We start from the raw sequence: 26,106 nt of genomic DNA on the forward strand, positions 1-26,106 counted from the left end.
TGGCATGAGGTGCGGAATTTAATGTCGCACCTCATGTCAATTTTAAATATAATGTATATCAATAGCCTATTCAGTGCTTCAGCATTCCCCTGGGGTTGTTTTTTAAATGGCCCTGTCCTTTTTATAATGATTAAGGTTAAAATCATGTCATAAGTCACGCCCCTAACCCCTCCCCTGACCACACCTTGGGGCTCTACGAGAAACTTTTGCTTCAAAAAGGGCTCCATGGCTAAAAACGTTTGAGAACCGCTGCTCTATGTCATTAATATGCTTGATGCAGCCTGTAAAGCTTTTATTACAAATATGTTGCAGATGACTTGTTTACGGTCACAATTGATGACATTTTTAATAATAAACTCAGATTTTCCATCTAAGGCCGCCTGCACACGGGCGGAAATCTCAAGGCGGGATTTCCCGCGGGATTTCCGCCGCTCAAAGCCTGCATAGGAGTGCATTACAATACGCACACCTATGCAGACGGCCGCGGTTTGGCCGCGCGAAATGTCGCGCGGCAAACAAACCGCAGCATGTCCTATTTTTGTGCAGGGCTCGCAGAGCCTCGCACAGATACGTCACTCACCCGGCCGCCGGTTCCGGTCTGCGCATGCGCCGGCTGCCGGAACATGAAAGAGCCGGGGCCGCCGGGCGCGGGTGAGTACGCGCTCGTCTCTGCAGGCGCTCAGGTCGGGTCCCGCGGCGAGAATTCTCGCCACCGGATCCGACCCAATCGTCTGCAGGTGGCCTAAGAAGAAAGAACACATCGCTGCATTGAACTCCAATCCACCAAATCCACGGACGTACGGGGTCCGGGTGATAATCAGGCACCACCCACAGATCGCGGGCAGCGGAGGGTATTGGGAGATATAACAACCATTGGCACCATATGAGGGACAACAGTGATTATTTCAATGTTAATCACAAGACCAACAGAACAGAATTACCGGCCGGTTGGTGAGATGAGACCTGCGGCTCCGGTGATACAGAAACATCTCTAAGGGTTCCATCCCATGAGTGCTGTTTGAGCGCTCCGATAGCGGCTATCTGAGCGTTAAATCACGTGAACGAATAGCAGCTGCAAGAACGTTGTGGCTGCTATTAGCGAGATTGCCGCTCTCCTCCCTCCCTGATTTGCCGGCTGGATTCTATAGGAGTCTATGGGAGCCGCCTGCGATGTGCTGTCAAAAGATAAGACATGTCCTATCTTCTGAGGCGAGAAAACTCAGCGTCAAAAATCACACCTATTGCTCCATCTTTTGCCGCGTGAGTTTCTCGGCGCGCCAAATAATTCCTCATCTGGAAGAACCCATAGGAAATTCTAGCTTCTTTTAGGGTGAAGTCACACGAACGTATATCGGCTCGGTGACAGCATCGGCTGTCACAACCGGGGTTCCAACACTGCTGGCCCCATTGAAAAGTGCCGATGTGGGGATCCATATGAAAACGTCTCGCATCCAGGGGTTTACAGAAGGATTGCGAGGGCGATATCACAGCATTATATCGCCCCCACCAGTGTGCAGGAGGCCGAAGACATAACATTCTGTTTTATTGGTTGTTTATACTGAAGACTCAATCTACCCCCCCCCCCCCCCCCCGACAGATGTTCCATGGATAGTGTGATGACATCATCTTGGTGAACACCCACCTCGGTCCCTGATTGGCTCTAGAACGGAGGTGGGTGGGGTTATGAACACATAAGGCCGGGCGTTGGCCGGCGGCTTCACTATTACCTCCAGCTAGTGGCTGAACATCATGGCTGTACGGCTCTCCACCCATTAGGGAACTAATGTCTAAAGCTCCTGATGAAATACTGCGGTTATACCGGATAGAAACCCGTTGAGTCTTCATACTTTATCCCAACCTTTTCAGTGATGAGTTGTTTGTCTATTAGATTCCCTTTCGCTGGATGCTTTCCTCATCGCGCCATTTTTGGTATACACCCCACATTGCTGCACTAGAAAACCCCAGATGGTTGGTGATGAGATCCTGGCGCTGATGACCGCGCCTCGCTGGAGTCACGCAGATCGCTGGATGATTTACATCTAATGTGGATTCACACTGAAACAGGGCACAAAACCGGAACCGGCAGTATTCTTAGCCACGCCCCTTACCGTATTGTGAACGCATCCACAATGCAAACCGACCGGGATTATTAGCGCCACCATACAGCGTCTGCATGTGGCGCTCCCTAAGGGCTCAATCACACCAGCGGGTGCGGGTTTATTTACGGGACAAAACACGCAGTATTAATCGTGTATTACATGCGGACAGGAAGGGGTTTTACACATGAAAACACTGCGTATTTATGTGCGCAAATAACAAACGCCTGAAACTCCATTGATTTCAAGTACAAATATTGAGGTTTTCTGCGTATTTTCGCAGTCCCAGTGACTACAATGGGCTCTTTTGGCGCGAATTATGCAGCAAATCAGGACATGCTGTTTTTTTTCTTGCAACCAAAATTCATGTGAAAAATCTGCAGATGTGAATAACCGCGATGACATCACTGGGTTTATTCTCTGCATGGTGCGCAGCGTATTTACGCCATGTGAATGAGCCCTTAGAGTTACTTCCGTCCTTGCTGGATGTCTCCTCAGAGGGGCTCATTCACAAGTACAGAACCGGGACAAGTCGTTTACAGAGAAAAAACTTTATTAAGAGTTAAAAGACACAAACAACAAAGATTAACCCCTACAGGACCGGACACGTTTTAGGGATTTTACGCATCTGGTGGTTTTGCAGCTATATTTTTTTTCCTTCAGCTACCAAAATTATTTTTGCTGTGTTTTTTTCCGTGACATATAGGGCTATTTTTTTTATATCTGTTTTCACTTATTTTTCTTTTTTTAGTTTTATTGGAGGTAAAAAGCTAAACAATAAATATTTTTTATATTTACAGTTTCTTTAACGTTCGTATTGAGTGCTATGCAGCCGGGGAAGGAGAAGGCAAAAGCTATTAGACTGCTTCTCCTCCGGGTCTTCAGCTGTGTCTGGGATTAAAGCCCAGGACCAAGCGCTGTATATTTATCGCACTTTGTCCATAAGTGATATATAACCCACCGTGCCCTCACCCCGGACCGGCCTGGTGAGATGCTTTGGGAAGCGGACTTGGAAAAATGTCCAGTATGTTTACATGTAGGGAATTTGATGCAGATTTCCTGCACTAGAAAATCCACGCCAAAGTCTGCGGTTTAGTGTAGATTGTGGATCCGCATCAGACTTCAACTGAAGGGGTGAAATAAGCAGACCTGCACCAATATCCGCAGTGCAAGATATTCTGTGGGCTTTGGTGCGGCACCAAAATCTGCCACATGTAAACACATCCTACGGTTCACTGGGTTGTAAGCAAACTCTTGCCACACATACCCCCCATGGTTGTGCGGCGGCGATTCGCTTGTGACGGCGTATGTCACTGGCTATGGCATAAATATTTGTGTGTAAACCTCCCGCATGTTTGTGTGCACAAATATACATAAAGTTGCATCGATTTTGTGTATATGTGCGACGCAAATATGCAGGATTCCAAATTTGCGCAAGCACGAAAAGAGCCCATTGATATCACTGGGGTCATGTAATGCACAAATGCTCCAAATATGAATGAACGCATTGAAAATATTACGCAGCACAAATCCAACCGTGTGAACCGGCCCTAAGAGGCTGTGAGGACCGAGGACTCAACATTGTGTCCTCAGACCCAAAGATTGCTCTTCCACTATTAGTAAGCCCCATGCCGTCATCCAGAATAGCCGGCGCTGTGTGTAAGCGTCTGCCTGTATACCGGCTGGGACTGGGGCGGGGGGGATCAGAGGTTGTGGGGTGTATCCTTCAATATCATACACTGATCTGTTAGGAGGGAAATTAACAGACACTGGTGGAGGCCTTGGGGCGAGGGGTAGTTGTTGTAGGCTGGAGGGGTAGGCCTCCCTCCGGTTTTGGTAAGGGGGATTAGGGCAAGGAGGCGGGATGTAGTTACCCAGAGACATTGATGCAAAGTTGGGGTAAAGCAGAAGAGGATGGACACTAGGAGGGGCGACCACATTAGGGGCAATGCAGTTCGTGTAAGACGTAGGCAGGTTCCATAGGATCATTGGGTAAGACACTGCGGGGTCCGGGGCAGATGAGCTGGCTGCAGCAGCGGCTTCTGGTTGTGCTGCTGGAGGATCTGCCGCATCAGTAGGAGGGACAGCAGAATATTGGCACCGGGTAGGGGGGAAGGGATGTCCGTGGACAATGAAGGGGGCCAGGTTGTGCGGGTAGATTTCCTGTCTGGTGACCGCCGTGTTCTGAAGCTTCATGGCGTCATACGGAATCTTACTGACATCCACTGTCCAGTAGTTTCCTTTCGCCTGCGGTTTGTGCGGATCTTTCAGGACCTGAAAACAAGATGAAAAATAATTCAGCTGATGGCTTACTGGACAATTCTGGTTTATACCAAAGGCAAATTACAGGAGTTTTATTAAAGATGACATCACTTATTACAGGCTGGTTGATCTCAGTGTTAGATAAATACATCTGCCTTTAGTACATGCGGCCTGGTGGCCATCCAATACTGTTGAGATGAATGTATTTAATGACTTTTTCTCCTATCAGACAGTGACTTTTTATTTGCACTATTAACCCCTTCCCGCACCAGGATTTACATGTACTACATGGGAGGGCAGGAGTTTCCCTGAAATGCCAGATATGTCTGGCATGTAGCTGGTGCGGTCTCAGAGCTGAGTCCATGCCATTCACAATGGGAGTCAGCTATCGTCCTGCTACAATGACTGGAATGGCAAAGAACTGCGATCCCTGCCGTTAATCCCTTACATGCCCCAATCAATGTTGATTATGACATGTACAAGTCTATTGTAACAGAGGGAGGGGCTTCCTCTGCCATCCTATCATGAAAGACCAGATGATACATTGCAGGTCAGAAGTACTGCTGTGTATTATGTGTTCGGTCATAGGATTGCAGGATTGGCTCTCCTACCGGGATATAAAAAAAGGAAAAAAAAACTAAAGTAGTCATACAAAATCTACAAAAAATCCACCTAAAGGCTTATTTACACGAGCGTATATCGGTTCCCCTACTGTCCCCCACTGCTGGGCTATTGCTGCCCAGAAGCACCTTTTAAATGTCCCGTTGTAAAATCTTGTTAGTCCCAGCGGGGATTATCAGAACCCTCGGTGAGTCCCCTCATCCCCGCGGGGACCAACCGGAGTTAACAGCGGGACATTTAAAAGGTGTTCTGGGCAGCAGGTGATAAATGTCCTGCTGTAAGCGGCGGGGAATCTATTCCCAGAGCAGGAGTTTCCAATAACTACTTCTCCCATAGGAATCAGTGGAAACTCCTGACGCCGCGCACTGAACATAGTGCATGTTCTATCTTTTTTAGGTGCGCACCGTTTTGTGCTGCTCATTCCTCACATATGAACGCTTCTATAAAAACCTTCTGATTATTGTAGGAGAATTCATTTTCTGCGCACATATAACACGTACATATAAAACAGCTCATAGCGCAAAATAGAAATCTGACACAGCACTGCTGCAAAAAAGAAATAAAAATGTTAGGGATCTTTGTACGCAGTGACAAATAATTTTTTAAATTTTTAAACATTGCAAAAAAACCCCAAAACCTTTATAAATTTGGTATTAATGTAATCATACTGGACTGCAGCATTAATTTACCATATTTATACCGTACGGTGAACGCTGTTAAAAATAAAAAGCCAGAATTGCAGATTTTATTAATCTTGCCTCCCGAAAAAATGAAATAAATAGTAATAAAAATGTTAAATGTTCCCAAAGCTTGAATAAATGAAGACTAAAGTTCATTCCGCAGAAATAAAGCCCTTATAGATCTCCATCGATGGAAAAAAAAACAAATTCTCCGGCTTTTAGAATGAGGCAGCACAAAAGCAAATCTTTAAAAAAAAAACATGTTTTTTTGTGTACAAAAATAGTAAGTCATAAAAAAAACTGTATAAACTTGGTATCTCTGGAATCGGGCTGACCCCGAGAGTGTTACTACATTAAACACAAAACACAAATGGCAGAATTTCTTTTTTTCCCCAATCCCCCATAAAAACAATTAATAAATCATGCAGTGCATTATATGTACCCAAAAAGATTTCATTAAACAATATGACTTGTCCTGCAAAAAAACTTCCTTATGGCTCCTGGAAGGCGACAATGAAAAATACTGAAAAATTGATTGGCCATTATGGCGCAAACCGGCTTTGTCACTAAGGGGTTAAGAAATCTCCCAACTATATATGGAAAAGTTACCAACACTTATAAGAGGTATATCACCCCAGTAAATTCTACCACCGCAGTCCATTATTGGGTCGCTTACCTTTGTGAAGCATTCGTTAGATGATAAGTTATGTCTGATGGAGTCTTTCCATCCCTGGTAATCTCCCTTGAAGAAGGGGAATGTGTTGCTGATCTCCTGAAGAATCTGGAAAAAAACAAAAACATTTAGTCTTGGAGTCTCTTAGTAAATTGTGCCCCCACCCCCTGCTTACCATTGGGTAGGAGGAGCTTAGATTGTATAAACCCTTCCTGCCCCGTGATGTACATGTACAGCATATGGATGGCATGGGCTTAGTGATTGGCAGACAGGATCTTGCTGCAAAAGTGGGGATCAGAAAGATCAGTATTGATCTCCGCATGTATGGGGCTCCCTCTATGATGTCACTGGCCCTCGGTCATCCAATTGCGGAGGGATAAAAGGTTGCCATGGCTTCTTATGTAAATTAATAGAGATAATGCACTACAGTACAGAAGTACTGCTGTGTATTATCTGAATAGGATCACAGTTTTTAGTCCCCTACAGGGATATAAACAGATAAAATTCCACAATAATAAAAAATGCCTTTGGTATCGAGTTATCTAAATAATTAATTGAGCACACTTTTTATCCTGTGAGGCAAATGCCCATTAAAATAAAGCCCAATTGTGTTTTTTTTTTTTGTTCATTTTGCCTCCCAAAAAATGCAATAAATGCAATCAATAAGGTATTACGTGCTCCAGAATGTTACTAATAAAAACTACAGCTATCTCACACAAAAAAGCCCTTAACAGCATCGTCTATGGAAAAATGAAGAAGTTCAGGGTTTTTAACTGCAGTGATGCCAAAAGCAAATTATTTTTCAAAAAAGGGTTTATGGTGCAAAGTTGGAAAATCCTAAAAAAAAACAAAACATACGATTACGATACTAGAATTATATCGACCACCAGAAAAAAAGTGATCATGTTATTTATACTGCATGGTGAACACCTTAAAGAATGGCAGAATTGATGTGCTCTTTCACCCTGCCCCCTCCCAAATAAGTTATACATTATATGTACCCCAAAATCATACCAATAAAAACTACAACTCGCCATACGAAGAGCGATCCCTCATATGGCCATGTTGGCTGAAAAATGAGTTAATTACTTTAGAAAAGTGAAGAAGCAAATCCAAAACAATCATTGTATATTTAAGTACCAATCTAGGCCGCGTCCTTAGGGGCATAACAAGCAGTTTCTAGTACTTTGTATCTGGATAATGGCTGCAGCTGTTGGTCAGTTCCTACTTGCCAATCACTCCCCCGTGTTTCCAGGACATTAAGCTCTCTTACCTGGGACAGCTTGAGCTTCTTTTCTGGAGAGGCTTGTATAACCAGGGCAATCATGGCCAGGTAGGAATATGGAGGCTTGGCGTATCGCTGGTAGTTCTTTTTCTTCGCAGGGGTCTTCTCTACCTTCTTAGAATTATCCATGAGGTTTTGCTCACGCACAAGACTTCTCCCTTCCCCTGAACTACTCTCCCTGTTGGAGTCCATCTGCAGCATCTGCTCCATGCTGGGCAGGTCAGTTGCCGGCACGTAGGATGGATCCCAAGGATGGTATTGGTAGGACATGGTGAACACAAGAGCGGGACAAGGATGGAAAGTGAAGAGGTAGAGTCCACTGTGGTCTTCACTGCTCCCAATGCTGTATCTGATGTGATACTGGGCCCCATTGAATGGGACCTTGATAAGTCCTATCACCCCACCTCCAGCACTGTTATGTAAATGCCTCCAAACCAGAAGGAACCCATTGCTGGTAACCCCCCCCCCCCCCCCCCATCATTATTGTTATAGAAAAACCTCTTTCCATAAAGACAATAGCATTGAGTTTACACTTTAGTTTCAGTCCTTGGGTGTGATCCATCTTTCTGTTATGTATACAGTATGTATATGAGGTGTGTATACCCTAAAGTATGTTGCATGGGCAGTCATCATCCGCATACATCATTTGGGGCTTAGATTAACAATCTATAACATTTCATTCCCTTGGTTTAAGAGCTTACTGTATATTCTATGAGTGTAGATGACACTTTAAATGTTTTTAATTTGCAGTTTTTTGTATTAAATATCCATGTAGAACAAAATACTTGTAAACTACTAAATGCCATAATTAAAGGGGCGTCCAATGAGTAAATGTATATAGTGGTAGGCTGAATCCTGCAAAGGCCTCTCCGCTGTGGCGAATGCATGGAGTCTTAAAAGGTTGAACCACCCCCCCCCCCCCCCCCCTCTATGGACACTTGAGCTTGGGGGATTTATTGTATTGTCTTGTAGATGACTCGTTGATATAGTTCCCTCATTGTACTGTATGAGTAAGCCGGCCATGGAGTACTGATTTTTGTCATTGGTGGTGACAAATTTTGACCTTATTGTTTAAAGCCTGCAAAAGTGGAGTCAGACAGCGACCGAAAACAGCTATCTTTGGGATAGTTGACAAACCCTTGAAGGAGTTGTGCCAACTTCCACAACCCCTATTATAATTCTGGGCCCGAGGTAAACAGCTGATTTCCAGGGTCTCACTTTTGACTCCCCTGCATATAGATTGTCATGGAGGCCGCAGGCAATGAGATGTTTCCGCTGTAGGAGAAATGTAGTAGTTCAGGACAGCCATTCACATGAATTACAAGTGCGGCGCACAGTCTGCCTGAATTGGAGACAGTCTTAGAACATGGCTCTCTGCACTAGTCATGGAGGGGGCGATCTTCAGCAGTGTGACCCCTATATGCCCTAATGTGGATAGGGCATGCTATCTTAGCATAACCCCTTTAGGGCCCATGTACATGGGATGAAAATTGACATGATGACTGGCGCTCATTCACTGCCGTTCACACATAATAGATGATCGGCTTTATGGGGACGAATATTAATACAATCGTTCATCCTCACAGAGCCACCATTGATCGGCTATACATCTCCCAGTCCACACAGGGACATGTGCAGCCAACCAGTCAGCATCTTCATGCTACTATAAAAAAACATTTGCGCAGGCAAATGAACGTTCTGGCAAAATTCCTGCCTGATAATTGAACTTTGTAAAAGGCCCTTAAAGGGGATGTGCCAAGTTATTCCATTTTTTTAAAATAAGGATAACATTATGATTGGTGGGCGTTCTGCTTCTGTGATCCCTACGATCATGAAAACAGGGGTCCCACATGAGCAGAGCAGAGGTCACACATGTACGCTGCCATTCCATTCAAATCAATGATAGTGTCAATAATTGCCAAGTACAAATGCCTGGCATTCTCCAGCACTCCCATTGAAATGAGTTGAGTCACGGCGTGCTTGCGTGATCTCCGCTGCATTCATATGGGGACTTTCGGGACCCCCATTCCTAAGATTGGTGGTGGCTCCAGTTATCAGACCCCCACTAATCATAAAGCTATCCTTATCCTGTGAATTTGGCACAACCCATTTTGTCCGCTTAACACTACAAGATGTACAGTTATATCCTGCAGGTTCGGGGTATGTATGGAGGGGGGTTGGGGGAAGTTGATCCCGCTCTATACAATGCTGGTGCTGGGTGTTTCTTATGGCCGACAGCCACCTGCAACAGCTCCGATAAGCCGCACCACTTATTGGAGCTGTTAACCCTTTCAATGCCGAGGTCAATTCTGACAGCAGAATTTAAATGCCCCGATCAATGTTCGCAGGTTGACATGGCAGCCTGGGGCTTCTGAAAGGCCCCAGAGCAGCCATTACAGTTTGTCTATCAATCCAGGCCTGTGGCATGGCTTGATAGAATGCCTGTCAGATCGCGGTATGATATAATGGTAAGGCATAACATCATAATGCAAGAGCGATCAAAGCATCACAAGTTCTTGACCCTGATGAGGACTAAAAAAATGTAAAAATTAGTTTAAAAAAGTGTTACTAATTATTAAGAAAAATAAAAGGTAATAAGTTTCCCCCTTTTTATATTTGTAATAAATTAATCTAAATATACAAACTTATTTGGTATCACTCCATCCGTAAAAGTCAGATCTATGTCCAAAAAAAAAATGTAATAAAAAGTAATTTTTAAAAATTCTTTTCTGCCGCCATACTTTATTTTGGAGCACATATGACTTTTTGATCAAATATTTTTGGAAAAACAAATTTGCTCATACTGACCCATAGAAGAAAGTTATCATATCATATCATTGTTGCAGTGTGTACACCGTAGAAACAAGATGCACCCAAAATGGCGGAATTTCAATTTCTTAAAAAATTTCACTAAACGTTTAAAAAAATTTTCAGCACATTTTATGGTACTCTTCCTGCAAAAAACAAATCCTTAGACATCTACAACGTTGTTAAAAAAAAAGTTATGATTTTTTTTAAAGGGGGGGGGGGATATCGAAAAGGGGAAAAAAAGGCTGCTTCCTTAAGGGGTTAAAGCGATAAACAAGTGATAACATTATACTGCAGAATGACGTTATCGCCTTATGAAGCATATAACTTTCTCTTTGAATCACCGGAATACCCCATAAGTCAATGAGATGTTTGATGGATCCCTGTCACCTACTTGGTTTAGCTATAGAGCCGTAGTTCTCGTGAGCAAAGCTGGAGATATTCGCAGCTTCAACTCAGGATCTGTTTTCTAATGAAAAAGTTAAATTAAAAAATATCGGTAAGAAGAGAAGAAACTTTTGTAAGATTTTTAATACATATTTACAATGGAAGAAAAGCCCCGGTGCGCCTACTTATTATACAGTGATGAGTCGCTGCAGGTTCTGGTACTCATGTATAATACGCCAGATCCCATCATTGTATTATACTTTTGTATCTACAGGAGATTGAGAAGTGTTTTACTGATTGTGACTCTGTAGGTTCTGCGGACGGGACTTATTGCATTTATTTCATTTTTTTTAAGGTAAATACTGACAAAAACATTTAAAAAATTGCACCATATGTGATTCAAAACCAGATACAAAATGTGGGAATAACCACTTATTTCTCCGCAGTTCCACCTCAGTCTCTAATGTGTCAGATGCCCTACAGCTATACATGAATACAGTGTAATGTGAGGAGGTTCGCTCTCCAGCTGGGATTGTTGTCTCTGATTGCTGCTTGTTGACAGTCATTCTGGGATATTATTGGGGTCAGTCATATGTAAAGACTGTATTGTCCCCCAGATCGGTCACCACAGGGGGCTCCACTCTCACAGCATAGGAGGCTTGTATTCCTTTAGCATCTCACCCCACCCTGATGCTTCAAGTACTGAAGAGCATCTTAGTGAATGCACCCACCGCTAGCACCTTACATAATAATACTACCATACGTCTTTATATAGGATTGTCATGAAAGTCCTTAAGTGTTGCAACTTTCTTCATTTTTCACAAAACATTGAAATGTCTGTTGGCCTACAGGTTTTGCACTTTTTTGTTTTATACTCTTAGGTTTTTATGGCTTGTCATTTTTATGTTTAATTAACAGCATCTTACAGTATAACCGTATGGATCAGATTTTAAGAAATCTCATCCACAGACTGGAAAAATATCTCCATTATAAATTGACTTGCAACAATCACTGAGACAGTAGGTTCCCGGCTCTATTATGACAATCACTGTGGAAAACCTATTTGAATTTGTACTGGTTATTAAGCTTAAAACAAAGCTTTTATTATTATTAGCGATAAAATAATGTGTTCATACAAACAGTCACATACAAAAACTCAACATAGCACATATTTTCTATATAAACCCCTATGTCTTTAGCGGAGAAGTCAAAATGTTTGTAGGTGTAAATAAAACACAGAGTGGCCGAGGGGCTGATATAACTCCCTCGGAACCCGCTTATATTTGGCCAAGTGGGGCCTTACTTCTTTTCTGCCTGTACCACACATAATTCTCACAAAGGGTACATACGCACTCTGTAGGTGTAAATAAAACACAAACATTTTGACTTCTCCGCTAGAGACATAGGGGTTTATATAGAAAATATGTGCTATCTATGTTGAGTTTTTGTATGTGACTGTTTGTATGAACATAAATTGACTTGCGGTGTAAATTTTAGATCTGCAGTTCGCCAATCTGTGCTGCCGGTTTCCATCATGGATTCCATCTCTTCCAATGAGAGGCTGAAATCCGCATTAAAATGATATTCAGGGTCCGCATGTAACGTGGATTTTGAGGGTGCTTTCACACACAATACGCTGTGGAATACTCTGCCGGGCAGAGAAATCCGCAGGTTCAACATGAGGATAGTGATGCAGATTTGAAAATGGCTTCATACTGCCAGCGATGTTTGCAGAATATTCCGGTGTGTGAAAGCGCCCGACGCAGATTTCATCCCATCATCTGAAGAGATGAATTGTGTTCTGAGATCCCAGAGGATAAAATAATTTTCTGCACCTTGTGGATGTGATATGTTAAAATTAGAGATGAGCGAGCACCAAAATGCTTGGGTGCTCGTTACTCGAGTCGAACTTTCAGTGATGCTCGAGAGTTCGTTTCGAGTAACGAACCCCATTGAAGTCAATGGGTGACTCGAGCATTTTTGTATATCGCCGATGCTCGCTAAGGTTTTCATTTGTGAAAATCTGCAAAACACAAGAAAGTGATGGAAACGACATAGAAACTGTCAGCGTAAAGATCGTTCTCCTCTGCCACAGCTGTAACAGCTGTGGCAGAGAAGAACGATGTTAGCCCATTGAATTCAATGGAGCCGGCAATACAGCCGACTCCATTGAAAGCAATGGGCTGCCGGCGATCGCGGGATGAATTGTCGGGAAGGGGTTAAATATATAAGCCCTTCCCTGCAATTCATCCAGAAATGTGTAAAAATAAAAAATATATATATACTTACCTGGTCCCGGCAGACGGAGTTCAGCGCGGCAGGCTGCAGTTCTCCTGAACTGCTCTGAACAGCTGTGAGTAGTATTCAGCAGCTGGGGATTTAAAATCCCCGCCTGCTGAATGAGATGCCTCTGATTGGTCACAGCCTGACCAATTAGAGGCATCCCTCACTCACACCCATTCATGAATTCATGAATATATATATTGTTTATTTTTACACATTTCTGGATGAATTGTAGGAAAGGGCTTATATATTTAAGCCCTTCCCGACAATTCATCCCGCGTACGCCGGCAGCCCATTGCTTTCAATAGAGCCGGCTGTATTGCCGGCTCCATTGAATTCAATGGTCAGTGCTCGTTTAATCGAGACCAGTACCGCGTGGTGCTCGTCTCGAGTAACGAGCATCTCGAGCGCCCTAATACTCGAACGAGCATCAAGCTCGGACGAGTATGCTCGCTCATCTCTAGTTAAAATCTTTTATCCGTATGCGTTCCTCCTGTCCCTTTTTACTTTTGCATGTCACTTATTTCTCACGTTCAAAAGTAACTGTGATTGTTCTCCGCAAGAGAAACCAAGTAATCTTGTAGATATGATGCCTTTTAATGGCTAACAAAAATACATGATGTTATAGCAAGCTTTCAAGCCTGCTTCGGGTTCTACCTCAGGCTTATGAAATAGATCTGAAGAATCATGCATTCATATATACACACATATGACAAGGCACAGATTTAATTTACCCTTAAAAATACCAGAATAGGATGAGTAGAGAAATAAATACATAATTAGTCCACTGATAAGGATGTGAAAGCTTTATGGTCTCTGAATTAGTGTTAACATACTGGCCTGGTGACCCCTTATCTCTGGAATAGATAACTGGAACGGGCCCCAATTAATTTTTTTCTGCTTCAATTAGCGGTGTTTTGCACTTTTTTTTTTGTTTCATTCAGGGAGTTTGCCAGGCATGAGAGTACCGGCTGCTAGTGTGGGGTGATGGATTCAGGCCTTGAATTCAGTAGTGCAGTGGCCTGTTCCCAGCAGGCAGCAGTCCACTGGCCTTTTTCGGATGATCCTCCTCAGCAGGCCCATGATGTGCAGATCGTTTCCTTCATATGAACCCCCAGATGGGGGCAGGGAGATTCAGCCTTCCAGGATGGCAAAGTCGCAGCAGGAATACGACCGTCACAGAATCTCTTCTGGAGGAATGTGACTTCAGGTTTTATCCATGTCCTTTACTTGTCCTAAATTCTTGTCAGGGTGCAGGTTAGGTCAGGTTTCATGTGGGAATTGTAGGAATGGAGGTGCGGGTTTAGAGAGAGATGGTTTGCAGGAATTGGTATGGATGTATAGAATAGTAGCGTTGCAAGGAACCTCCAGGGTCATCGGGTCCAACCCCCTGCCCAGTGCAGGATTCACTAAATCATCTCAGATAGATATTTGTCTAACCTTTGTTCAAACACTTCCATTGAAGGAGAACTCACCACCTCCCGTGGTAACCTGTTCCACTCATTGACCCCCCTCACTGTCTAATATCTAATCTGTGGCTCCTCCCTTTCAGTTTCATCCCATTGCTTCTAGTCTTTCCTTGTGCAGATGAGAATAGGGCTGATCCCTCTGCACTGTGACAGCCCTTCAGATATTTGTAGACCGCTATTAAGTCTCCTCTCTGCCTTCTCTTCTGCAAGCTAAACATTCCCAGATTCTTTAACCGTTCCTCATAGGACTTGATTTGCAGATCGATCACCATCTTGGTAACTCTTCTCCGAACTTGCTCCAGTTTGTCGATGTCTTTTGTAAAGTGGGGTGCCCAGAACTGGACACAGTATTCCAGATGAGGTCTGACTAAGGAAGAGTAGAGGGGGATAATGACCTCACGTGATCTAGACTCTATGCTTCTCTTAATACATCCCAGAATTGTGTTTGCCTTTTTGGTTGCTCTATTACATTGTTAATTACCTGTGGCGGTGGGTTTCCTATAGATCATACTCTCAAGAAGGCCAGTGGTGGTCTTAGAAATCTCCAGATCCAGTAATGTCATAGAGTCAGAAATGAGCTCGGACTAACATTCACTTCAGAGATTATTATTTTTTTAATCTTTATTTGTATAGCGCCAACATATTCTGCAGCGCTTACATAGACGGGGGGAATACAGAAAGACGAAAGTACAAAAAATTACAGAACCACGGTTACAATCGTAATCAGTTGGTGGAAACAATAGGGAAGGGTCCTGCTCCAACGAGCTTACATACTACAAGTAATGGGGGGGATACAGAAGGTAAGGGGGCTGGAGATGTGCACGGTATGGCGGGGTGGAGAGTGAGGGATTCTATACACATAGCCAATGGTCAGATTTTTGGCCGTGTGACGGCAGAATCGGTATGACTGCAGGGGCAGTTTATGACAGCTAGCAGGGATTGCAGTCAATAGGTCAGGGAGCATGTTATCAGGTGGCATACAGAGATTCATTCTGTTTAAAGTGGCCATGAAGTCTTCAAATCCTGTACTGCTCCCTGACCACAGGATCAGGACATCATCAATGTACCTGACCCAAAGCTCAACTTTTGATGTCCAAAGATGATTTGACTTTCTAAAAACATGCTTTTCCTCCCACTAGCCCAGGTATAGGTTCGTGTAGGCGGTACCCCTGAGCTAGTGGAAGCACTTGCCATTGAGAAGGAAATAATTATGTCCAAGGACATATTTCAGTAGCTGGAGCATGAGATTATTATGTAGATTGTATTGTGTGCCCCTCTGACTCAGGAAGAACCTCACTGCTTCAATCCCTCCTTGAGCACATGGGTTGTGTTTTGTACATAAGACGGAAATGCTTCCACAAACGATCAGAGGACAACGTCAATATATTGACCCAAATTCTGGGTAACACTGTCTATGCCAGAGACTATTGGACGTCCCTTCAGGGGAGATAGCGACCTGCTATGCAATTCCGAAGGTTCATAAGGGACTACTTGTGGATGTTTTGTATTAAGGAACTGATATTCAATATCACTGATAAGGTGACTTTCTCGGGAGGGAATCAATATTTTCTGTAATTCTTCCAAAAATTGATCTGTGGGGTTCTTTCCCTGATTCTTATAGCTGGATGTATCATTGAGAAGCTGTAAACAAGTGTCCCAATATTTTATATTGTCCATAATCATGATGTTGCTCCCCTTATCGAGGGTTTGATGATTACTTGTTTGTTCTTATTTGATGTTAGGGCCTTCTTCTTGGCATACAATAGATTTCAATGATAATAATGCTTCTGTTGGGACAGAGATGTCAGACATTTTTGAAATGCTGGTCATTACTGAACTATGTGAGGACAGTCACATACAGGAGGTGTACTGGTATTTTGGTATTTTTAAATTTTAGGTTTGTAAACGGACCTTCTCCAGGAGGACGTTGACTCTCTCTTGAGAGTTCTTCAAGATTGTTCAGAGTGTTCATATAATTTGGATCAAGACCCAATTCCGCGCTTTTTTTGCGATTATTGACAGCAAAAAATTTGCGCCACCTGAGTTTCCTCAGGAATAGCGCAATGTCTTTTTCTAATGTAAATCAAAGCAGTTTGTCGGTACAAATGATAGACCTTTTTTCAGTACCTCCGTTTCGTCCGTAGATAGAGGTCTACCTGACAGGTTGTTAATTTGTAGATCAAACTCTGGATCCTCTATATTAGTTTTGCTCTGACTAATGGTCCTTACATTAGATAAACATCTGTCCTCCGTGACTGCTCTCTAGTTCCTCTCTACTGCTGGGATGCTACTCTTCGTTCTCTCATCACACATGTTGAAATTGGTGGTCTTAAAAAACGGGGATCACCTGCTTGATTATAATTTCTACCTCTGCTCCTTGCTCTCCCACGTGTGGGGCCTCTTTCTCTTATTCTTTCGAAATGTTGACCTTTTCTGAGGGACTCCTTCCCCGATGTTTAACCCTTAGAGGAACTAGCCTCCTATTCTGTATGTGACCTATGGTCATAAATTTTATTCTCCGAAAAGTCATGTAAGTCGTGAGTGAACTGATATTGCTTCTTATCCTTGAGATAGTATATTTGTCTATCGTCAATTTTAGGGTTTTTTTCTTTTTTTTTTTTTTTTAGCAAAATCAGCTTCCACAGCAAACTTAGCGGTCTCCTTAATAGCCTCATCCAATTGTTTACTGTTCTTTTCGTGTATGTTCTTTTCCTCCTCCAGTAGGAGGCTCATAAACCTAACGGAGCTCTCGGAGGCCACCTGTTCCCATTGTTCCATAAATGAGGAAGTACACAACCTAGGTGGTGGCATGGTCTGTATGTACAGTCCTCGTGGGAGGATCCTATTTTCTAAATATTTAGTGAGGCCCTTCACTTCCCATGAGGGGCAGGTAAATTCTTTGTAAGTGACTGTGAGATGTTTGAAGGCGTGATTGATCGAAGTGGTCTGATTATTAAGATCTAGATTTTCATTAGAGAAGACTGTGTTGGCTTCTAGGAGCCAAGGGGCAGTATCAACGCCTTCTGACAAAAATTCTGTCATTTTTGTATTACTTAGCCACTGAGACAGATCAGTTCTTGTTATCGAAAATAATTCACTGTAAAGAACATATCAATAGAATAAAGTTTAAAAATTACCATTTATTGTTATATTCTTAAAAATATGTTGGACCCACTACTATAAACATAGACAAAAAACAAAAACAACATAAAACCTGCTTTAACCCCTTAGGGACGGCCCAATAGCCTTTTTATGTCCTGCTATCTCCCTCCATACAGTGCGGGCGTCAGCTGTTTATTACAGCTGTCACCCACGGGCAATAGCTCCAATTGGCCGTATGGCCGATCGCCATGTGGGGTGGCTTGCTAGACTGCCTGTCAAAAAGCAGTATGATGCAATGCTGTAGCATTAAAAAGTAATAAATAGAGATGAGCGAACGTACTCGTCCGAGCTTGATATTCGTGCGAATATTAGGGTGTTCGGGATGCTCGTTACTCGTAACGAGTATCACGCGGTGTTCCGGTTACTTTCAGTTTCCTCTCTGAGACGTTAGCGCGCTTTTCTGGCCAATTGAAAGACAGGGAAGGCATTACAACTTCCCCCTGTGACGTTCAAGCCCTAAACCACCCCCCTGCTGTGAGTGGCTGGAAAGATCAGATGTCACCCGAGTATAAAAATCGGCCCCTCCCGCGGCTCGCCACAGATGCCTTGTGAGATAGCTGCGGGAAAGTACTATCGTGCTGGAGCTGCTGTAGGGAGAGCGTTAGGAGTTAGTGTAGGCTTCAAGAACCCCAACGGTCCCTCTCAGGGCCACATCTACTAGTGTGCAGTACTGTGTTAGCACAGTATTTTTTTTTCCAAAATTGGATCTGCAGAGCATTGCGCCCTGCAATAGGGACAGAAGTGGGGGTTAGGCAGGGAGAGTGTTAGGAGTTAGTGTAGGCTTCAAGAACCCCAACGGTCCTTTCTAGGGCCACATCTATCCGTGTGCAGTACTGTCCAGGCTGCTGTTAGCAGTGTTGCATTTTTTTTTTTTTTTCTAAAAACCGGCTGTGCAGACCATTGCACCCGGCATAAATACTACAGGGATAGAATTATGTAGGCAGGGCCAGAAGACATACATTATTCATTGAATAGACGCAGTGTGGGTGTTCCTTGTAAAAAGCAGGGAAAAAATTCTATTTGGCCTGCCTGTGTCAGTCCTAAGGGCTCTGGGTACGTGTGTGCTGCGTGGAGAACGTAAAAAAATCAGACGCAACCAGCTATGGTTGAGTGCAGCCTTGCGCCAATTTCTTTCCTGCCTGGGAAATCAAATCACTGGTAATACAGCATGCTGAGGGGTAGGGGTAGGCCTAGAGGACGTGGACGCGGCCGAGGACGCGGAGGGCCAAGTGAGGGTGTGGGCACAGGCCGGGCCAGTGCGGTGGCCAGGGGTAGAGGCAGGGCCAGACCGAATAATCCACCAACTGTTTCCCAAAGCGCCCCCTCGCGCCATGCCACCCTGCACAGGTCAAGGTGCTCTACGGTGTGGCAGTTTTTCACAGAGACGCCTGACGACCGACGAACAGTGGTGTGCAACCTTTGTCGCGCCAAGATCAGCTGGGGAGGCACCACCAACAGCATGCGCAGGCATATGATGGCCAAGCACCCCACAAGGTGGGACGATGCCCGTTCACCGCCTCCGGTTTGCACCACTGCCTCTCCCCCTGTGCCCCAACCTGCCACTGAGATCCAACCCCCCTCTGAGGACACAGGCACTACCGTCTCCTGGCCTGCACCCACACCCTCACCTCCGCTGTCCTCGGCCCCATCCAGCAATGTCTCTCAGCGCAGCATCCAGACGTCGCTAGTGCCACAGTTTGAGCGCAAGTACGACGCCACGCACCCGCACGCTCAAGCGTTAAACGTGCACATTGCAAAATTGATCAGCCTAGAGATGCTGCCGTATAGGCTTGTGGAAACAGAGGCTTTCAAAAGCATGATGGCGGCGGCGGCCCCGCGCTACTCGGTTCCCAGTCGCCACTACTTTTCCCGATGTGCCGTCCCAGCCCTGCACGACCACGTCTCCCGCAACATTGTACGCGCCCTCACCAACGCGGTTACTGCCAAGGTCCACTTAACAACGGACACGTGGACAAGCACAGGCGGGCAGGGCCACTATATCTCCCTGACGGCACATTGGGTGAATTTAGTGGAGGCTGGGACAGAGTCAGAGCCTGGGACCGCTCACGTCCTACCCACCCCCAGAATTGCGGGCCACAGCTTGGTGGTGGTATCTGCGGCGGTGTATGCTTCCTCCACTAAAGCACCTTCCTCCTCCTCCAATGCAACCTCTGTCTCGCAATCAAGATGTGTCAGCAGCACGTCGCCAGCAGTCGGTGTCACGCGGCGTGGCAGCACAGCGGTGGGCAAGCGTCAGCAGACCGTGCTGAAACTACTCAGCTTAGGAGAGAAGAGGCACACGGCCCACGAACTGCTGCAGGGTCTGACAGAGCAGACCGACCACTGGCTTGCGCCGCTGAGCCTCCAACTGGGCATGGTCGTGTGTGACAACGGCCGTAAGCTGGTGGCGGCTCTGCCTGGCCCATGTCTTTAATTTGGTGGTTCAGCGCTTTCTGAAAAGCTACCCCCACTTGCCATACCTGCTCGGAAAGGTGCGCCAGCTCTGCGCACATTTCCGCAAATCCCACACGCACGCTGCCACCCTGCGAACACTGCAACATAGGTTTAATCTGCCAGTGCACCGACTGCTGTGCGACGTGCCCACACAGTGGAACTCTACGCTCCACATGTTGGCCAGACTCTATGAGCAGCGTAGAGCTATAGTGGAATACCAACTCCAACTTGCGCGGCGCAGTGGGAGTCAGCCTCCTCAATTATTTACAGAAGAGTGGCCCTGGTTGGCAGCCATCTGCCAGGTCCTTGGAAAATTTGAGGAGTCTACCCAGGTGGTGAGCGGCGATGCTGCAATCATTAGTGTCACCATTCCTCTGCTATGCATCTTAAGAAGTTCCCTGCAAAGCATAAAGGCAGACGCTTTGCGCTCGGAAACAGAGCCGGGGGAAGACAGTATGTCACTGGATAGTCAGAGCACCCGCCTGTCTATATCTCAGCGCGTTGAGGAGGAGGAGGAGCATGAGGAGGATGAGGAGGAAGAGACAGCTTGGCCCACTGGTGAGGGTACACATGCTGTTGGGCTGTCATCCTTTCAGCGTGTATGGCCTGAGGAGGAGGAAGAGGAGGAGGAGGAGGAGGAGGAGGAGGAGGAGGATCCTGAAAGTGATCTTCCTAGTGAAGACAGCCATGTGTTGCGTACAGGTACCCTGGCACACATGGCTGACTTCATGTTAGGATGCCTTTCTCGTGACCCTCACGTTACACACATTCTGGCCACTACGGATTACTGGGTGTACACACTGCTCGACCCACGGTATAAGGAGAGCCTTTCCACTCTCATTCCCGAAGAGGAAATGGGTTCGAGAATGATGCTATACCACAGGGCGCTGGTGGACAAACTGATGGTAAACTTCCCATCCGACAGCGCTAGTGGCAGAAGGCGCAGTTCCGAGGGCCAGGTAGCAGGGGAGGCGCAGAGATCAGGCAGCATGTACAGCGCAGGCAGGGGAACACTCTCTAAGGCCTTTGACAGCTTTATGTCTCCCCAGCAAGACTGTGTCACCGCTCCCCAGTCAAGGCTGAGTCGGCGGGAGCACTGTAAAAGGATGGTGAGGGAGTACGTAGCCGATCGCACGACCGTCCTCCGTGACGCCTCTGCCCCCTACAACTACTGGGTGTCGAAGCTGGACACGTGGCCTGAACTCGCGCTGTATGCCCTGGAGGTGCTTGCTTGTCCTGCGGCTAGCGTCTTGTCGGAGAGGGTGTTTAGTGTGGCTGGGGGAATCATCACGGATAAGCGTACCCACCTGTCAACCGACAGTGCCGACAGGCTTACATTCATCAAGATGAACAAAGCCTGGATTTCCCCAGACTTCTCTTCTCCACCAGCGGACAGCAGCGATACGTAAGCAATACGTAGGCTGCACCCGCGGATGGAAGCTACATTCTCTCTCACCATCCAAAACGGGGACATTTCTGCTTCATCAATCTGTGTCTAATATTCCTCCTCCTCCTCCTCCTCCTGAAACCTCACGTAATCACGCTGAACGGGCAATTTTTCTTAGGGCCACAAGGCTCACTCATCTAATTTTTCGAAACAATTTTTATGTTTCAATGCTCTTAAAAGCGTTGAAACTTTAACTTGAACCAATTTTTCGTTACACTGGGCTGCCTCCAGGCCTAGTTACCACTTAAGCCACATTAACCAAAGCGATTAATGGGTTTCACCTGCCCTCTTGGTTGGCCATGGCCAATTTTTTGGATGTACATAAGTACTGTTGATACAGCAATTTTTGTGGGCCCTCGCCTACAGTGTAATCAAATTAATTTTTAGCCCACCTGCATTACAGCTGACGTTACATCCGCTGTGTTGGGCAATGCAATGGGATATTTTTGTGTATCGCCGGTGGGTTCCAGGGAGCCACCCATGCTGTAGGTGCACACGGAGTTTAACCTACATCTGTCCACTTGTAAAGAACCCCAAACTGACTGGGGCATGCAGTGTGGGCCGAAGCCCACCTGTATTAAGCACAACATTACTACCTCAGCTGTGTTGGGCAATGCAATGGGATATTTCTATGTACCGCCGGTGGCTTCCTGGCACCCACCCATGCTGTGGGTCCACAGGGAATTATAAATTTTAAAAAATTAAATATCTTAAAAAAAAAAAATACAAGTAGTACAGCAAAAAAAAAAAAAAAAGTATGCACGTTTGGTATCATAGTAATTGTACTGACCCATCGAGTAAAGTTATTGGGTAATTTTTGTTGCAGTTTGTGCGCCGTAGAAACAGGACACACTGAAAGATGGTGGAATGTCACTTTTTTTTCTATTTCTCTCCACTTATAATTTACTGAAAAACTATTTTAAAAATTCTATGGTACAATATATGGCCCCATTGAAAAATGCATCTCGTCCCACAAAAAACAAGCCCTCAGATATCTACATCAATGGATAATAAAGGAGCAAAAATGCTCCGTCACTAAGGGGTTAAATAAGATTAGATTTCCCAGGTTGATAAATTTTGCCACTAGTATAGTATATCAATTGCTGCCGATTTGTGTCCACTATTTAAAGTTGGAAAATTAGACTAGATCCTCTCGTCTAGATATATCTCTGGATCTAAATTCTGTACATGCACAGGGTGTACACTACTAAGTACCGTGAGTGACTAATATTCATGAGTGACCAGTATTATGCCTACAATGTTTGCCAAAATTGTTACAATATGCTTGTTAATACTAACCCCCAACTGGACAAAGACTATAAAGGCAATGTCCAGTCATTGAACATCCCTGCTGTGTATTCTGGACTTAATATGGTAGAATTCCACTGGTTACCACCGTATCATGGGAGCCACTGAACATATTGTCCAGAAAAATATTCAGGGAGTGTATTATAACTCTGTGGAGCCATGATAATGCTTCTATATTATCATTCAAGTCCTAAATGATGCCCTTCTATTACAACACATCCTATATCTAGGATATTTTGAAAGAATGGCTGAGTGCTGCCTGTGATTGGTTGAGTGCTCAGCTAATCAAGCCCAGTGCTTTCAGCCGGCGGGGATTTTAAATCCCCGCCGGCTGAAAGATGTTCAGTACAGAGCCGAGATGCCAGGCGGAGAGGTGAGTATATGTGTTTTTTTTTATTTTTAACACAAGCTAGAGAGGATTTTTAGGGTACCATTTGGAGAGGTGAATATGTATTTTTATTTTTTACACAAGCTGGGCATGATTTTCAGGGAAGTGCTTATAGTTTAGGAGATATCATGCAATGGGATGCGGGAAATCCCAGCAGTGATTTGTGTGTAAGGGTTTGAAATATACTAAATATTATTAAAAACATTACACTCCCAAGTTTAGGAGAAATCATAGAATTTAAATTGCTAATAAAGTGACGTTTTTAACCCATAAATAACAAAAAATGCATCATTTAAGTGGTTATTAGGTTAATAATTTTGTTCAAAGATAGAGATGAGCGAACGCGTTCGTCCGAGCTTGATATTCGTGCGAATATTAGGGTGTTCGGGATGTTCGTTATTCGTAACGAACACCATGCGGTGTTCTGGTTACTTTCACTTCCTTCCCTGAGACGTTAGCGCGCTTTTCTGGCCAATTGAAAGACAGGGAAGGCATTACAACTTCCCCCTGCAACGTTTAAGCCCTATACCACCCCCCTGCTGTGAGTGGCTGGCGAGATCAGGTGTTCGCCTAATATAAAAGTCGGCCCCTCCCGCGGCTCGCCTCAGATGCGGTGTGAGTTAGATGAGGGACAGTGCTGTTTATACCGGAGCTGCTGTAGGGAAAGAATTGGTAGTTAGTGTAGGCTTCAAGACCCCCCAAAGGTCCTTATTAGGGCCACTGATAGCTGTGTGTTGGCTGCTGTTAGCAGTGGGATTTTTTTTTTTCTCAAAATCGCCTCTGCAGACCGTTGCACCCGGCATTAGGGACAGAAGTGCTGCATAGGCAGGGAGAGTGTTAGGAGTGAGTGTAGCCTTCAAGAACCTCAACGGTCCTTTCTAGGGCCATATTTATCCGTGTGCAGTACTGTCCAGGCTGCTGTTAGCTGTGCTGCATTTTTTTTGGGCTTCTCAAAATCGCCTCTGCAGAGCATTCCACCCTCCATTGATACTGCAGGGAAAGAATTGTATAGGCAGGGCCACAACACAGTTATTATTCATAGAATATACGCAGTGCTGCCTTTTGGTGGGAAAAAACTGAAAACAAATCTATTTGTCCAGCCTCTGTCCGTCCTTACGGGCGGTGGAGACGTGTGAGCTGCGTGAAGAACAGTGCTAAATCATACGCACCCAGCTACGCTTTACTGCTGGCTTCGCCATTTGCTTTCCTTAATTGGGAAAAAAAATACCTGCTCTGCCAGAGTTATAATAACTCTGCTACCCTCACGTTCTGTGACACATAAGCAGGGACACAGCACAGTTATTAAACTTAGATAATTCATTCACTAGAGGCAGTGGGGCCTTTCGTTTTCCAAAAAGGGCAAAAATTATATTTGGCCTGCAGTCTTGCGCCAATTTATTTCCTGCCTGTGAAATCAAATCACTGGTAATACAGCATGCTGAGGGGTAGGGGTAGGCCTAGAGGACGTGGACGCGGCCGAGGACGCGGAGGGCCAAGTCAGGGTGTGGGCACAGGCCAAGCTCCTGATCCAGGTGTGTCGCAGCCGACTGCTGCGCGATTAGGAGAGAGGCACGTTTCTGGCGTCCCCACATTCATCGCCCAATTAATGGGTCCACGCGGGAGACGGTTATTAGAAAATGAGCAGTGTGAGCAGGTCCTGTCCTGGATGGCAGAAAGTGCTTCGAGCAACCTATCGTCTACCCGCAGTTCTGCGCCGTCCACTGCTGCCAATCCGAATCCTCTGTCTGCTGCTCCTCCTTCCTCCCAGCCTCCTCACTCCACTACAATAACACCTGCTCAGGAGCGGGAGCACTCCCAGGAACTGTTCTCGGGCCCCTGCTTAGATTGGGCAGCAGCGGTTCCTCTCCCACCAGAGGAGTTTATCGTCACTGATGCCCAACCATTCGAAAGTTCCCGGGGTCCGGGGGAAGAGGCTGGGGACTTCCGCCAACTGTCTCAACAACTTTCTGTGGGTGAGGAGGACGATGACGATCAGACACAGTTGTCTTGCAGTGAGGTAGTAGTAAGGGCAGTAAGTCCCAGGGAGCAGCGCACAGAGGATTCGGAGGAAGAGCAGCAGGACGATGAGGTGACTGACCCCACCTGGTGTGCAACGCTTACTCAGGAGGACAGGTCTTCAGAGGGGGAGTCAAGGGCATCAGCAGGGCAGGTTGCAAGAGGCAGTGCAGTGGCCAGGGGTAGAGGCAGGGCCAGACCGAATAATCCACCAAGTGTTTCCCAAAGCGCCCCCTCGCGCCATGCCACCCTGCGGAGGCCGAGGTGCTCTAAGGTCTGGCAGTTTTTCACAGAGACGCCTGACGACCAACGAACAGTGGTGTGCAACCTTTGTCGCGCAAAGCTCAGCCGGGGAGCCAACACCAACAGCCTCACCACCACCACCATGCGCAGACATATGATGGCCAAGCACCCCGCAAGGTGGGACAAAGGCCGTTCACCGCCTCCGGTTTGCACCCCTGCCTCTCCCCCTGTGCCCCAACCTGCCACTGAGATGCAACCCCCCTCTCAGGACACAGGCACTACCGCCTCATGGCCTGCACCCACACCCTCATCTCCGCTGTCCTCGGCCCCATCCAGCAGTGTAGTTCAGCGCACCGTTCAGCCGTCGCTTGCGCAAGTGTTCGAGCGCAAGCGCAAGTACGCCGCCACGCACCCGCACGCTCAAACGTTAACCGTCCGCATCGCAAAATTCATCAGCCTTGAGATGCTGCCGTATAGGGTTGTGGAAACGGAGTCCTTCAAAAGTATCATGGAGGCGGCGGCCC

The 26,106-nt window shown here is 45.7% G+C and overlaps 1 protein-coding gene across 1 annotated transcript; it reads right to left on the minus strand.

Moving 5' to 3' along the window:
* Positions 1–3,671: 3,671 nt before the first annotated feature.
* Positions 3,672–17,606, minus strand: LOC136578733 (forkhead activin signal transducer 3-like). Its single transcript, XM_066578905.1, has 4 exons — positions 17,215–17,606; positions 7,606–8,068; positions 6,336–6,440; positions 3,672–4,370 (listed from the first exon to the last, which is right to left on the minus strand). Exons 1-4 carry the CDS (start codon positions 17,604–17,606, stop codon positions 3,672–3,674), a joined length of 1,659 nt encoding a protein of 552 aa, XP_066435002.1.
* Between the last annotated feature and the right edge of the window lie 8,500 nt (positions 17,607–26,106).

Source organism: Eleutherodactylus coqui, chromosome 9 (genome assembly GCF_035609145.1).
Source record: "Eleutherodactylus coqui strain aEleCoq1 chromosome 9, aEleCoq1.hap1, whole genome shotgun sequence".
Taxonomy (NCBI): Eukaryota; Metazoa; Chordata; class Amphibia; order Anura; family Eleutherodactylidae; genus Eleutherodactylus; species Eleutherodactylus coqui.